A 13,202-nucleotide genomic window follows, 5' to 3' on the forward strand; every position below is an offset into this window, starting at 1 on the left:
GAGGAGGAGCGAGGGGGAGCGAGGGGGGGAGGGGGAGCGAGGGGGGAGGAGGAGGAGGGGGAGCGAGGGGGGGAGGAGGAGGAGGGGGAGCGAGGGGGGAGGAGGAGGAGGGGGAGCGAGGGGGGAGGAGGAGGAGGGGGGAGGAGGAGGGGGAGCGAGGGGGGAGGAGGAGGGGGAGCGAGGGGGGAGGAGGAGGGGGAGCGAGGGGGGAGGGAGGAAGAGAGAGGGAGGAGGAAGGGAGGGGGAGGGAGGAAGAGAGAGGGAGGAGGAGGAGGGGAAAGAAGGGAGAAGAGCGGACGGGGTGGGGGCGTGCCGGCCCCTCCCGCGCAGGCAACGTTGCTGTCTGCTTCTGGAGGCGGTTTTCATTTCTTCGGTGAAAGCCGTCCGCCTTTTCTGCACCGACCGATTTCATTTGTACTTTGGTTTTGGGTGTTTTTAAAAACAAACTCTTCCCCCGCGCGCCCCTCATGGAGCCGAAGCCCCGCGAGGAGGGGGCGCCAGCCGCAGGCGGCGGGAGCCTGGAGGAAGCCGGCGCCCCGAGGCAGGCGGTCACCGAAGTGATGGCTCTGTTCACTCGCTTCGGCAAGACGATGCTGTGGCTCATGCCCATCTACCTGACCGGCTACTTCGGGCTGAGCGTGAGCTTTCTGGTTTTCGGGCTGCTCGTGTGGATGGGCTGGAAAGTGCAGAGGGAGAGCAAGTGGAAGCGGCTGCGGGACGGCTTGTACCTCCTGGAGAACGAAGAGACGCTGACCAAGGAAAGGACGAGCAAGAGCCTGCCGGCCTGGGTGAGACGGACGCGTTTCCTTCCCCACTCTCTGCCATCTCTCACATAACGGGGGGAGGGGGGGGGGGGTTGATGCGCAGAGCCCCCACTGCTGTGAACCCCAATCATCGCCAGCCCTATATTCAGCGGTGAATATTCTTTTCATGGAAAACACACAACATATCATGACGTTTCAGCCTTTAAAATCACAACACTGGAGAAGCGCAGCTGGTCCCACAGTCTCTTTCCTTGGATGCATCACCAACATTTCGGGCTTGAGTCTTTTTCTCTTCAAAGAAAGGCTGCATTTGTTTCTAGCTCTAAACCCCTCTGCTCATGAAGGATGAGATCTTCTTCTATTTTTGCGGATTCGGCCTGGTGGCTGGAAATTCCAGAAGGGTGAAGTCACAAGGCTGGAATCCCCATCAATAGACGGAAAGGATTTTCTGGACTGGAGAAGAGTTGATTTTGTTTCCGTGCCTTTGACATTTGCTCGGGGAGTTGCCGTGCACTGGGTGGGGCTGTGATGCATTGCTCGTGTGGTCACAAGTTTGGATCCAAGCTTGTGGCTCAGCCTGGATCCCAGAGATCGCAGTGACCAGTCCATGCAAATGCCACCATCTGCTCTCTCGCTAGGACACTGGTGATGGGAGTAAAACGCGGAAGTCTTTGAAAATTTCAAAAATATATATTACAATTGAGTTTAACGTATTAATCTTGCACACAAGATCTACCAAGAGAGTAAAAAGCAGGTCCTATCATTACCTCTCACAAATGTAATACAAATCCATCCATATTAAACATTTTTTCTTAAAAATAATTCGGGTTGGCAACTGAATGAGTTACATTATACCCTGTGTCATTACACAGAGTAATAGCTTCTCATTGGATAATATGATGGAGGACAACCATCATTCATCTTTTTTAAAAAAAGGAACAAAAGCCTAAAACTAAATCTAATCTAGCCCCTCCCTCTAATCAAGGTTAGCTTATTTTTGAAAAAGAGTAAAGCTATGGATTGAATATCAACCTTCAGCAACGAGACAGAATGGCCAGAGCATCCAAATTACATACCATGATTGGCAGATTAAAAACACAAAAGTCATGGTTGAAGTAAAAGGAGGTTCTCATTAATCAGCTGGTCAAACAATTTTGCATGGCAAAGATAAAGAGACAAAACCAACATTATTTTGCAGCCACACCGGGGGGGGGGGGGGGGAATGCACGTCTCTTCTTCATTTTGAAAACCTGTTGCAAATGAAGAAATGCAGATTCTATTTTATTGGACTTCATCCCACAGTACAACATTAGTGTATCGATGCTGCTTTACTGCATCATTTAAAAAAAAACACTGGGCATGTTGGCTCCCACCCATAATTTTCCAGGTGCAATGAGCGAGAGAATATTAAGAGTTTGGCGATGAGGGGTGACTCAAGGCGGTAAACACATGAGCAATAGTGGGAGCAAAACAGGATTCTGTTCATTCCTTTTTTTTCTCTCTTGAGAGCTTCAATCCATTTCTGCCTGAGGAGATAATATATTTGGAAAAAAAGGAGTAAAACACGGAAGTCTGCAGACGCCGTGATTGAAGTTAAAAACACAAAGCTGGAGAAACTCAGCAGGTCAAGCAGTGTCTTTTATATGCCAACGGTCAAGGTACATAACCAATGTTTCAGGCTTGAGCCCTTCATCAAGGTTACAGTATATATTTCTTGGGGGGGGGGGGGGGCAGTCCATTCTTCAGTGGCCTTTAGTGATAGGGTAACTCGATGAGTAAAAGATAGTAGATATGAATCAGCATTGCATGACACCATGTTAATTTTTAAAAAATGAAACACCGAAGGAACTTGGTTACTATGAAGTAAAATGCTGTGAAGTCAGTTACTGCTTAAATGAAACACAGATGGAAAAGCTGCTCAGGAACAAATCTGTAGGATTCAGACACACTGATATTTAATAATAGTGAATCTTCTGGCGAACAAACAATGACTTCCAATAACCAGGATTAAATAGATGTTGATTTATAATGCAGACCCAATTGAACAAGCCATGGGTGATGTAAATGGGAAGCACCCAACAAGACCAGTTTCCTCAGAATGCAGCAAAAAAAAAGTTCTTTTAAGAAATGTTTTTGAGGGATGAGTTGAGCTGAATTTGGTCAACTAACCTGGGATTCTGCATGTGATTTCTGCCTATCTACCCTGACCTGGTCCAGGGTAGATAGATGAACAAGCTGACTATCCCTCTATCCTCTTTTTAAATTTCACCTCCCCACACTCATTTTGAAGTTTTCAGAATCAGGATTTATTGTCATGAACAAGTCACAAAATTTGTCATTTTGTGGCAGCTTCACAGTGTAAAAATTTATTTAAACCACCATACAAAATAAATAAAAATAGTGCATGAACAGTTAAAGTCAGGCCGTGTCTGTGGTTCACTGATTATTCAGGAATCTGATGGCAGCGGGGAAGAAGCTGTCCTTGTGCCACTGAGTGCTCACCTTCAGGCTCCTGTACCTTTTCCCCGATGGTAGCAGAGTGAAGAGGGCATGGCCTGGGGGGGGTGGGGGTCTTTGAGAATAGAAGCTGCTTTTTTAAGATATTGCCTCATGTAGATGTCCTCAATGGAGTGAAGTCTGGTGCCTGTGATATCGCAGTTAACAACCCTCTGGAGTTTATTCTTGTCCTTTCAGTTGGCCCCTTCAAAAATAGAATATTTTAAACATGCTTAATGAAAAATCAACTAAAATGTTAAAGTATGGAAAGTAATAAAAAAAAGTCACTCCTTCCTCCTGATCGGTGAGACTAAATGCAAATTGGATGGCTGCTTTGCTCAGCATTTTATCCAAACCTTAGCCTCTATCCTGGATGTGATCACCTTTGGGGCCCCTTCCCACAGCTTCACCTATTCCATTTTAACCTTGATTTGAAACATGGATGAGCCATTTCTACTTGTTGGTGCTGTCTGACCTGCTGAATTTCTCCAACAATTCTTTGTTGAAACAAAAACAAGTTTTGCAACTGCTTCAGGCGGTGTATAGATCTACCCCTCCTCTACCCTTCAAACTCTGTACAAACAGGATTCTTTTTCTTCCAAAGTAGTTTGTGCTCTTTCACCTGAATTTTCAAGCCTGCTTTGCTTAGTTTAAGGTTTGTAAAGCATTCTAATTTTCTCACATATTGCAGTGAATAATATCAAACAAGAAGTTCTCATTAGTGGCTGAGAATCAGATAAAGAGGCTGATCTTGGAGGAGCACAAATATATACAAGAGTTGTAGGACTGGGATAGATGCCAAAAATAAGGAGGGGTAGGATGTGAAGACAAGGTAAGAACTTGAAAATTGTGGCATTGCTTAACTAGGAAATTGCATAGATCACAAGGCACAGGGGTGATAGGTGAACAGTATGTGGGGATTTGGGACACTGGTAGTAAAATCTTAGTTGGATTCAGATTTATAGAGGGTTGAGCAATGGAATCCTGCTGAGAATGCATTGGAATTGTCAAAACTAGAGCTGACAATTAGGGTTTTAGCAGCAGAATTATCAACCAGAGAAAGATTTGGATCATGTGACAGAGGTGGAAATCAGAGGCCTTGGTGTCTGAAGCTCACCAATGAGTCAAATATGACACTAAGCTTCATGTCAGGAACTTTGATCTTCCCAATAGTTAGTTGGAGACAATTTCTACTCTTCCAGCCCTGGAAATGAACAGTCTGATGACTTAGAGACAGCTTGGGGATGGAGCGAGGAGATGTTGAGCTGAATTGGGTATTGGTAGAGTATGTGTGGAAATTGACATTTTTGTTTCTGAGATTTTAGAAGGTAAGCATGCTGATGAGAAATGGACTGGTGTTGTCACAATTGTATAGGATGTTGGTGATTTGGAGCACTTTTGGTACTGTAGTTGGGGCAGGAAACCCGATTATGGAGGTAGTCATAGAGGTGGTCCTGGGAAAGAAGCACAATTCTGGGATGTTCCGGGACACTTTAACAAAACCTGGAAAATTCTAGAAACAATCAGCAGGTCAGGCAACGCCTGCTGGGAGAAACGCTTAACATTTTGGATAAAGAAATCTTCATCCAATCTGCTGTCCTTCTTTCTCCTCCACCACCCCCTCCCACCCCCCCTTTCCCCTGCCCTCCTTGTTTACTTACACACATCCCGCCCAGCCTGAGATTTCTGTATGAAAACAATCCCAATTTAGATGGTGAGACAGCAGTTTCCATCGCATCTGGCTTGAGGTGATGAGGGAGACTGGAGGATCCGTGTTGTCTGTCAGTGCGTGGAGCAGGTGCTGTCTGTCCCCAGCCATGATTCACACTCAACGTGTTGATTTTTAAAACAGAGACAAAGAAAGTCATTAGGAAAGAAAAGATACTAAGAGTTTGTTCAAATATATAAAAAGTAAAAGAGAGATACAGGTAGATATAGGACCAATTGAAAATGAAGCTGGAGAAATTATAATGGGTGACAAGATAGCAGAGGAACTAAATGGATATTTTGCGTCAGTCTTCACTGTGGAGGACAGAAGCAATATAGCTGATATTCAGAGGTCTCCAGGAATAGAATTAAGTACAGTCAGGATTACAAGATAGTGTTTAGTAAGCTGAATGGACTAAAAGTAGATAATTCTCCGAGACCTGATGAGGTGCACCTTCGAGTTCTGAAGTAGGTGGCTTTGGAGATTGTTAGACGCATTGGAATTGATTTTCCAGAAATCATTAGACTCTGGCATGGTTCCTGAAGATTGGAAGGTCGCAAATGTAGTTCCACTGTTTAAGAAAGGAGGGAGGCAGAAAAAAGGAAATTATAGGCCTATATCAGCCTGACTTCGGTAGTTGGAATGATATTGGAATCGATCTTCAAGGACGAGGTTATGGAATACCTCGAGATGTATGGCACGATAGGTCCAAGCCTATGAAGGGAAGATCCTGCCTGATCAACCTAATGGTGTTTTTTGAGGAAATCTCAAGTAGGGTGGACAAGAGAGATGCTGTGGAGGTTGTGTATTTGGATTTTCAAAAGGCCTTCGATAAGGTGCTGCATAAGAGGCTGCTTAATAAGATGAGAGCCCATGGAATTACTGTAAAAATAATAGATTGGGTAGAGCATTGGCTGATAGGCAGGAAGCAAAGGGTGGGTATAAAGGGATCCTGTGCTGGTTGGTTGCCTGTTACTAGTGGTGTTCCGCAGGGGTCTGGTTTGGGGCTGCTTCTTTTTACAATGTGTGTTGATGATTTAGATTGTGGATTAAATGGTTTCATGGCAAAGTTTGCAGATGACACCAAGATGGGTGGTAAAGTACGAACGCTTACAGAGAGACTTGGACAATTTAGGAGAATGGGCAAACAAATGGCAGATTTGATGTAATGTTGATAAATGTATGGTTGTCCATTTTGTTTGGTTGAGGAAATAAATGGTCATTATTATTTGGATGGGGAAAAAATTCAAACCTCAAAAGTACAAAGGGACTTGGGGGTCCTCGTGCAGGATAACCTGAAAGTTGACCACCAGGATGGATTGGCGGTACAGAAGGCGAATGCTATGTTGGCATTTGTTTCAAAGGGGATTGTGTATAAAAATAAAGAGTGTTGATGAGACTCTATGGGCACTGGTGAGACCTCATTTGGAGTAACTGTGGGCAGTTTTGGGCCCCATATCTTAAAAAGGATATAGCAAGGTTGGAGAGGGTACAGAGGAAGTTTACCAGAATGATTCCAGGAATGAGAAGGCTAACATGTGAGGAACGCTTAGTGGCTCTTGGTCATTATTCATTAGAATATAGAAGAATGAGAGAGGATCTCTCAGAAACATTTCCAAAAATGAATGGATTGGACAGAGTGGATGTAAATAAGACGTTTCCCCTGTTGGGCGATGCCAGGACAAGAGGGCAGTCTTAGAATTTAAAAAGTACCAATTTACAACAGAGATGAGGAGAAATGGAGGGTCGTGGATTTGTGGAATTCATTGCCACATGCAGCTGTGGAGTCAGCATCATTGGGGGAATTTAAAAGGGAAATTGATAGGTATCCAATTAGTCAGGGCATCAAGGGATATGGGGACAAGACCAGAACTCGGAACAAGATGCGAGAACAGTTTAACTCAGGGAGGTTTCACGGAGCAGACTTGACGGGCCAAATGGGCTGCTTCTGTTCCTTTTGCTGTGATCTTGTGACTTGGATGCAGTCCTGAGCTCCACATCTCAATGCTGAGTGTCTGCATTGCTCTCCCCAGCCTGCCCAGCGCCAAGATGTAGGTGATTAATTGCTGGATTTGTTCCCACTTCATTGCTGGAGCAATGTAGGAAGTTGAAGAGGTCAGAGTGCATCAAGATGAAAGTGACAGGTACAGAAGGTGTTCTATGAAGTGATGACCCAATCTGTATTTGATTTCTCTCATACAGAAGAAGCCCATCATGATTTTAGATTTATTGTCAGAGTACATACAGCCCTGAGATTCCTTTTTCCTGTGGGCGTAGCAGAATTACTACTTACTGGTAGTGCAAAAAAAAACTGTACACATGTAAACTAATAAAGAAATGTAAAGAAACGGCAATACAGAGAGGAAAAAAATAATCAAGTGCACGAGTGAGAGTCCTTAAATGAGTCCCTGATTGAGTTTGTTGTTGAGGAGTCTGATGGTGGAGGAGGAGCAGCTGTTCCTGAATCTGGTGGGGTGAGTCTTGTGGCACTGATACCTCTTTCCTGATGGCAGCAGCGAGAACAGAGCATGTGCTGGGTGGTGTGGATCCTTGATCGCTGCTGCTCTCTAACGGCAACATTCCCTGAAGATGTTCTCGATGGTGGGGGGAGGGTTTTGCCTGTGATGCCCTGGGCTGTGTCCACTACCTTTTCCAGGGCTTTGCGCTCATGGATATTGTTGTTCCCAGACCAGACTGTGATGCAGCTGGTCAGCACACTTTCCACCACACATCAGTAGACATTTGCCAGGGTTTCCGATGTCGTACCAAACCTCCACAAACTCCTGAGGAAGTAGAGGCGCTGACGTGCTTTCTTCACGATGCCATTCGTGTGATGGGTCCAGGAGAGATCCTCCGAGATAGTAACATGCAAGAACTTAAATGTGCTCACCCTCTCCACCTCTGATTCCCCAATGATCATTGGATCGTCCACCTCCGGCCTTCCCTTCCTGTAGTCAACAATCAGCTCCTTAGCTTTGTTGACATTGAATGTGAGGTTGTTGTTGGTGCACCATTCGGCCAAGTTTTCAATCACCCTGACTCATCACTGCTTTTTTTTATACACAGCCCACTACCATGGTATCATCAATGAAATGATCATAGATCAGGACCCAAGATGAAAGGCCAGGTGTTGTATCATGGGAAATGTTAACTTGTTCTCTCCCCACTGGTACCTGAAATGTAGGTGCTTCCAGTATTTTCTCTGTTTGTTTCAGATATTAAGCATCTGCAGTTTTTCATTCAAAGATTTTGGAAAAGAAAGGGAGGTTAGATCGATGGAATGATTTGCTGCAATTAAAATGCAAGTTGTTATTGTCATTTTGATTGATTATGGAACTTCAATAATCAACAGCACTGCAGTAAAATACATTTCCCCTCAAGTCTAGTGAATCTAAAAGGGCCAGGAAATGGAAACTAGAATGCTTCAGCATGTATAATATATTTCATACTAACCTCTGGTGGCCCAGACCCCATCTCCAGCTGCCCTGAGGAGCCTGAACTCTCAGTCCAGACCCCTGGCTCTAAGTCTGGACTAATGATTGAGCCAGATACTGGACCATTTGGATTTCTGAATGATTGGATATTATAGGGTACATAATGCAAATTGTAGAGAAGAATCCGACCACATCAAAGCCTTAGAGAAACACAAGCTGCAGCTGCTGGAATTCTGAAACATTGACAGACCATTTCTACTCATGAATGCTGCCTGATCTGCTGAGTCTGTCCACCAGGTCATTGCTTATCGCATTAAAAAAATGTTTTTTTAAAAAACCCGTTTATCTGCATCTCCTCAGCTCTCTTCCACTCCCCACCCTCCAGCACTTTTTTCCATCTTCATCACTGTTGCAAATGATGCATTTGTATTATGAAAATAATCAGCTAACCTGAGAGGCAGAAGCTGGGATAAATTGACAGGAAATACTTGTTTTAGACAATGCAAAAGCAACTTGTGCGCTGTGCATGTACTTAGTCAATTTTTCATGCAATTATTGCAGTTGGAGACAGTGTTTCACTTTTTACAACATTTTACCAACTTCTCCACGTCTCCAGCCTTGATGAAGGGTTCTGGACCGAAATGTTGACCAGTCTTTTTCTCCCACAGATGCTGAGTTCCCTAGCCAGGGGTGCAGTGCTGCTGGAGGTCACAGGAGGGCTGCTCCGGGCACCTCGTGGAGCCATTCCGAGACCTCCTTGTTGCCATTTTTGGTGAGCTCCGGCACCTAAAAAAATTAGCACGCACCCCTGCCTCCAGCAGATTGTGTTTGGTGGATTTTCATTGAGTTGGATAATAACAGGAACCTGAGATACTGTTCAATTTCCTTTTGCTGAACTGTGTTTCTTCATGGAGCAGAACCTCAGATATAAATAAAACTGTCTTCTCTCCAGAGAATAACTTGCAAACAGCTCCAGAAATTTGTTAATGGAGTTTGAGCCTGGTTTCTGTAAACTGCGAATTAAAAAAAAATTTGAAGGAAACTACATTCAGCTGGCTTGTACATGTAATGAATCCAGTGTGTTCAGAATTAAAATTGATTTTTCTATTTTGCAAAAAGACTTTTTCAAAACTGTACAAGTAGTAATTCTGCCTTGCCCTCAGGAAAAAGAATCCCAGAGTTGTATGTGATGTCATGTATGTATTCTTGACAATAAATCTGACCATTGCATCATTGTACCTATGTTAAGTAAAAACATGATGCTGGAGAAACTTAGCAGGTCAAACAATGTATTTTATCGAGCAAAGATACATAACCAACGTTTCAGGCTTGAGCCCTTCATTAAGGTACTGAGTTTCTCCAGCATTGTGTTTTTACCAACCATGCTGGCTGCAGTATTTTGTGTTTTACTACAAGCCTGTGTTAAGTCTTTGTTAGAACTTTTCCATTTGTATGACTTCTCTTTCTAAGTCACTGGCAGAGTTTCAAAAAATTACATCAGCATCAAATTCTGAGAATGAAGGTGGGGTTAAGGAAGGGGAAGTGTTGGATCTTCTTAAAAATGTCAAGATTGATGTCCCTGTGGCCAGACATGATATATCCCAGGCTGCTGTGGGAAGTGAGAGAAGAGATAGCTGGGGCAGTCGCTATGATCTTTGAATCCTCTTTGACTGCAGGGGAGGTGCCAGAGGATTGGAGAATGGCAAATGTAGTCGCCTTGTTTAAAAAAAGGAGAATCCTGGGAATTACAGACCAGTGAGTCTTACGTCAGCGGTGTTTTAAACTAATGGAGAGGGTTTTCTTCTTTGGCTTGGCTTCGCGGACGAAGATTTATGGAGGGGTAATGTCCACGTCAGTTGCAGGCTCGTTTGTGGCTGACAAGTCCGATGCGGGACAGGCAGACACGGTTACAGCTGTTGCAAGGGAAAATTGGTGGGTTGGGGTTGGGTGTTGGGTTTTTCCTCCTTTGTCTTTTGTCAGTGAGGTGGGCTCTGCGGTCTTCTTCAAAGGAGGTCGTGGCCGCCGAACTGTGAGGCGCCAAGATGCACGGTTTGAAGCGATATCAGCCCACTGGCGGTGGTCAATGTGGCAGGCACCAAGCGATTTCTTTAGGCAGTCCTTGTACCTCTTCTTTGTTAACCATGTAACAATTACAGTTTGGAAACAGGCCATCTCGGCCCCTCTAGTCTGTACTGATTTAAGTGAACTCCTCTAGTCCCACTTGCCTGCACTCTGCCCATTACCCTCCAATCCCCTCACGTCCATGTACCTATCCAACTTTTTCTTAAATTACAAAATTGACCTTGCTGCAACCACCTCTTCCAGAAGGTCATTCCACTCAGCTACTGCTCTCTGAGTGAAGAAGCTTCCTGTCATGTTACATCATGACCCCTTGTTCCAATCTCACCTACCCTCATATAATTTTAAATACCTCTACCAAACCCCCCCTCAAACCTCTATGCTTCAATTAATAAAGACTCATTCTAATCAATCTTTCTTTGTGTTGTAGATACTGCAATCCAGGCAACATTTAGTATATTTTCTCTGCACCCTCTCTACGTTCTTGATATCCTTCCTATAATTTGCGGACCAGAACTGCACACGGTATTCCAAATTCGGCCTTACCAATGGCTTGAATAGTAAGAAACACCACTTCCTAACCAATAGCCTTCTTTACCACTCTATCCACATGAGATTCCACATTCAAAGAACGATGAACCATTATTCCATGATCTCTCTGTTCCTCTGCATTCCTCAATGCCCTCCCCTTTACTGCATATGTCCTGTTTTGATTATTTTTCCCAAAATGAAGCGCTTCACACTTATCGGTATTAAACTCCATCTGCCATCTTTCTGCCCACATTTCTAAGCCGTCCAAATCCTTCTGCAGTCTCTGAAAATCACCTTCACGATCCACAACTCCCCCTATTTTTGTATCGTCTGCATATTTACGAACCCAATTTACCATTACCACTCCATCATTCAAATCATTAATGTAAATGACAAACAACAAGGGACCCAACACCAAGCCCTGAGGCACACCACTCGACACCGGCCTCCATCCTGACAGACAGTTATCCACCATTTATATTCTAGCCACCATTGAACCCATCTGACTATTTCAATATTAATACCTAGCGCCTGAACCTTCCTTGCCAACCTTCCATGTGGAACCTTATCGAAGGCCTTACTGAAATCCACGTAGACTACATCTATTACTCTACCCTCATCAACCTTCCTAGTCACCTCAAAAAAATCAACAATATTTGTCAAACATGACCTACCCTCACAAACCCATGTTGGGTGTCCCTGCCCCTCTAGATACTTGTACATATTATCTCTAAGAATACTTTCCATTAGTTTACCGACCACCGACGTCAAACCTACTGGCCTATAATTGCTGGGCCTACACCTAGAGCCCTTTTTAAACAGTGGAACCATGTTTGCGACACGCCAATCCTGTGGCACCATGCCCCCCTCTAGTGACTTTTGAAAAATCACTGTCAGAGCCTCCGCTATTTCCTCCCTGACTTCCCTCAAAGTCCTGGGGAAAATCCTGTCGGGACCCAGACATGGGTCCACCCTTACACCCTTACATGCCTCAAAAGTTCCAACACCCCCTCTTTCCTAATCCCTACCTTTTCCATAACTACCCCTTTTGCTTCTCCTATCCTACACAATTCCATATACTTTTCCCTAGTGAATACTGAAGAGAAGAACTCATTCAATATCTCTCCCATCTCATTCAGCTCTGCACACAGTTGTCTGCCCTGATTCACTAAGGCACCAATTTTATCCTTCACTCTCCTTTTGTTATTTACATATTTGTAAAAACCCTTCGGATTTACTTTCACCCTGTTCGCTATAGCCACCTCATACCTTCTTTTCACTATCATAATTTATTTCTTAAACTTTTTACAATCCATATATTTTCCAAGCATCTCATCTATACCTTGTTTCTTATACTTAATGTAGGCCTCCCTTTTCATTCGAATCAACTTTCTAATCTCCCTTGAAAACCCTGGCTCTCTCGAATTTTTGGCTCTGCCTTTTATCCTAACAGGAATACAAAGATTCTGCACCCTCAAAATCTCACCTTTAAAAGACCTCCAATTCTCCTCTACCTCTTTCCCATAAAGCATATCAGCCCAAACCACTCCTTGCAAGTCCCTTCTCATTTCATCAAATCTGGCTTTCCCCCACTCAAAAACCTTCATCGTCAGACCAGACCTATCCCTTTCCATAATTATGATGAAACTAATGGTACCATGATCACTGGATCCAAAGTGCTCCCCAACACACACCTCAGTCACCTGCTCTATCTCACTCCCCAACAGTAGATTCAACACTGCCCCTTCTCTAGTGGGTACCTCAACATATTGCTGCCAAAAACTATCTTGAACACATTTTACAAATTCTAATCCATCCAGCCCCTTCACAGAATGTGTCTCCCAATCTATATTAGGAAAATTAAAATCCCCAACTGTGCTTACTACAAATCTCAGCTATTTCATTACACGTTTGCTCCTCGAGTTCTTGCTCCCCATTCGGTGGTCTATAATACACTCCTATAATTGTAACCTCTCCTTTTCCATTTTTTAATTCTGCCTCCCTTGAAGAACCCTCCAATCTATAACACCTCAGCACTGCCGTAATATTTTCCCTGACAAGTAATACCACACCAACCGCCCCCCCCACCCCCCCTTACCCCTCCAATTCTATCAAACCTAAAGCAGCAAAATCCCGGAATATTTAGCTGCCAGTCACAACCCTCCTGCAACCACGTCTCACTAATCACCA

The 13,202-nt window shown here is 44.1% G+C and overlaps 1 protein-coding gene across 1 annotated transcript in view; it reads left to right on the forward strand.

The window, feature by feature from the left end:
- Positions 1–286: 286 nt before the first annotated feature.
- esyt1a (extended synaptotagmin-like protein 1a) overlaps positions 287–13,202 on the forward strand; it is a 122,287-nt gene continuing 109,371 nt past the window's right edge. Inside the window, exon 1 of the mRNA XM_069905830.1 lies at positions 287–788. Coding sequence (XP_069761931.1) covers positions 468–788 — 321 coding nt within the window. The 5' untranslated portion in view covers positions 287–467. The remainder of the gene's footprint in view (positions 789–13,202) is intronic.

This window comes from Narcine bancroftii, chromosome 12 (assembly GCF_036971445.1).
Source record: "Narcine bancroftii isolate sNarBan1 chromosome 12, sNarBan1.hap1, whole genome shotgun sequence".
In the NCBI taxonomy this organism is placed as follows: Eukaryota; Metazoa; Chordata; class Chondrichthyes; order Torpediniformes; family Narcinidae; genus Narcine; species Narcine bancroftii.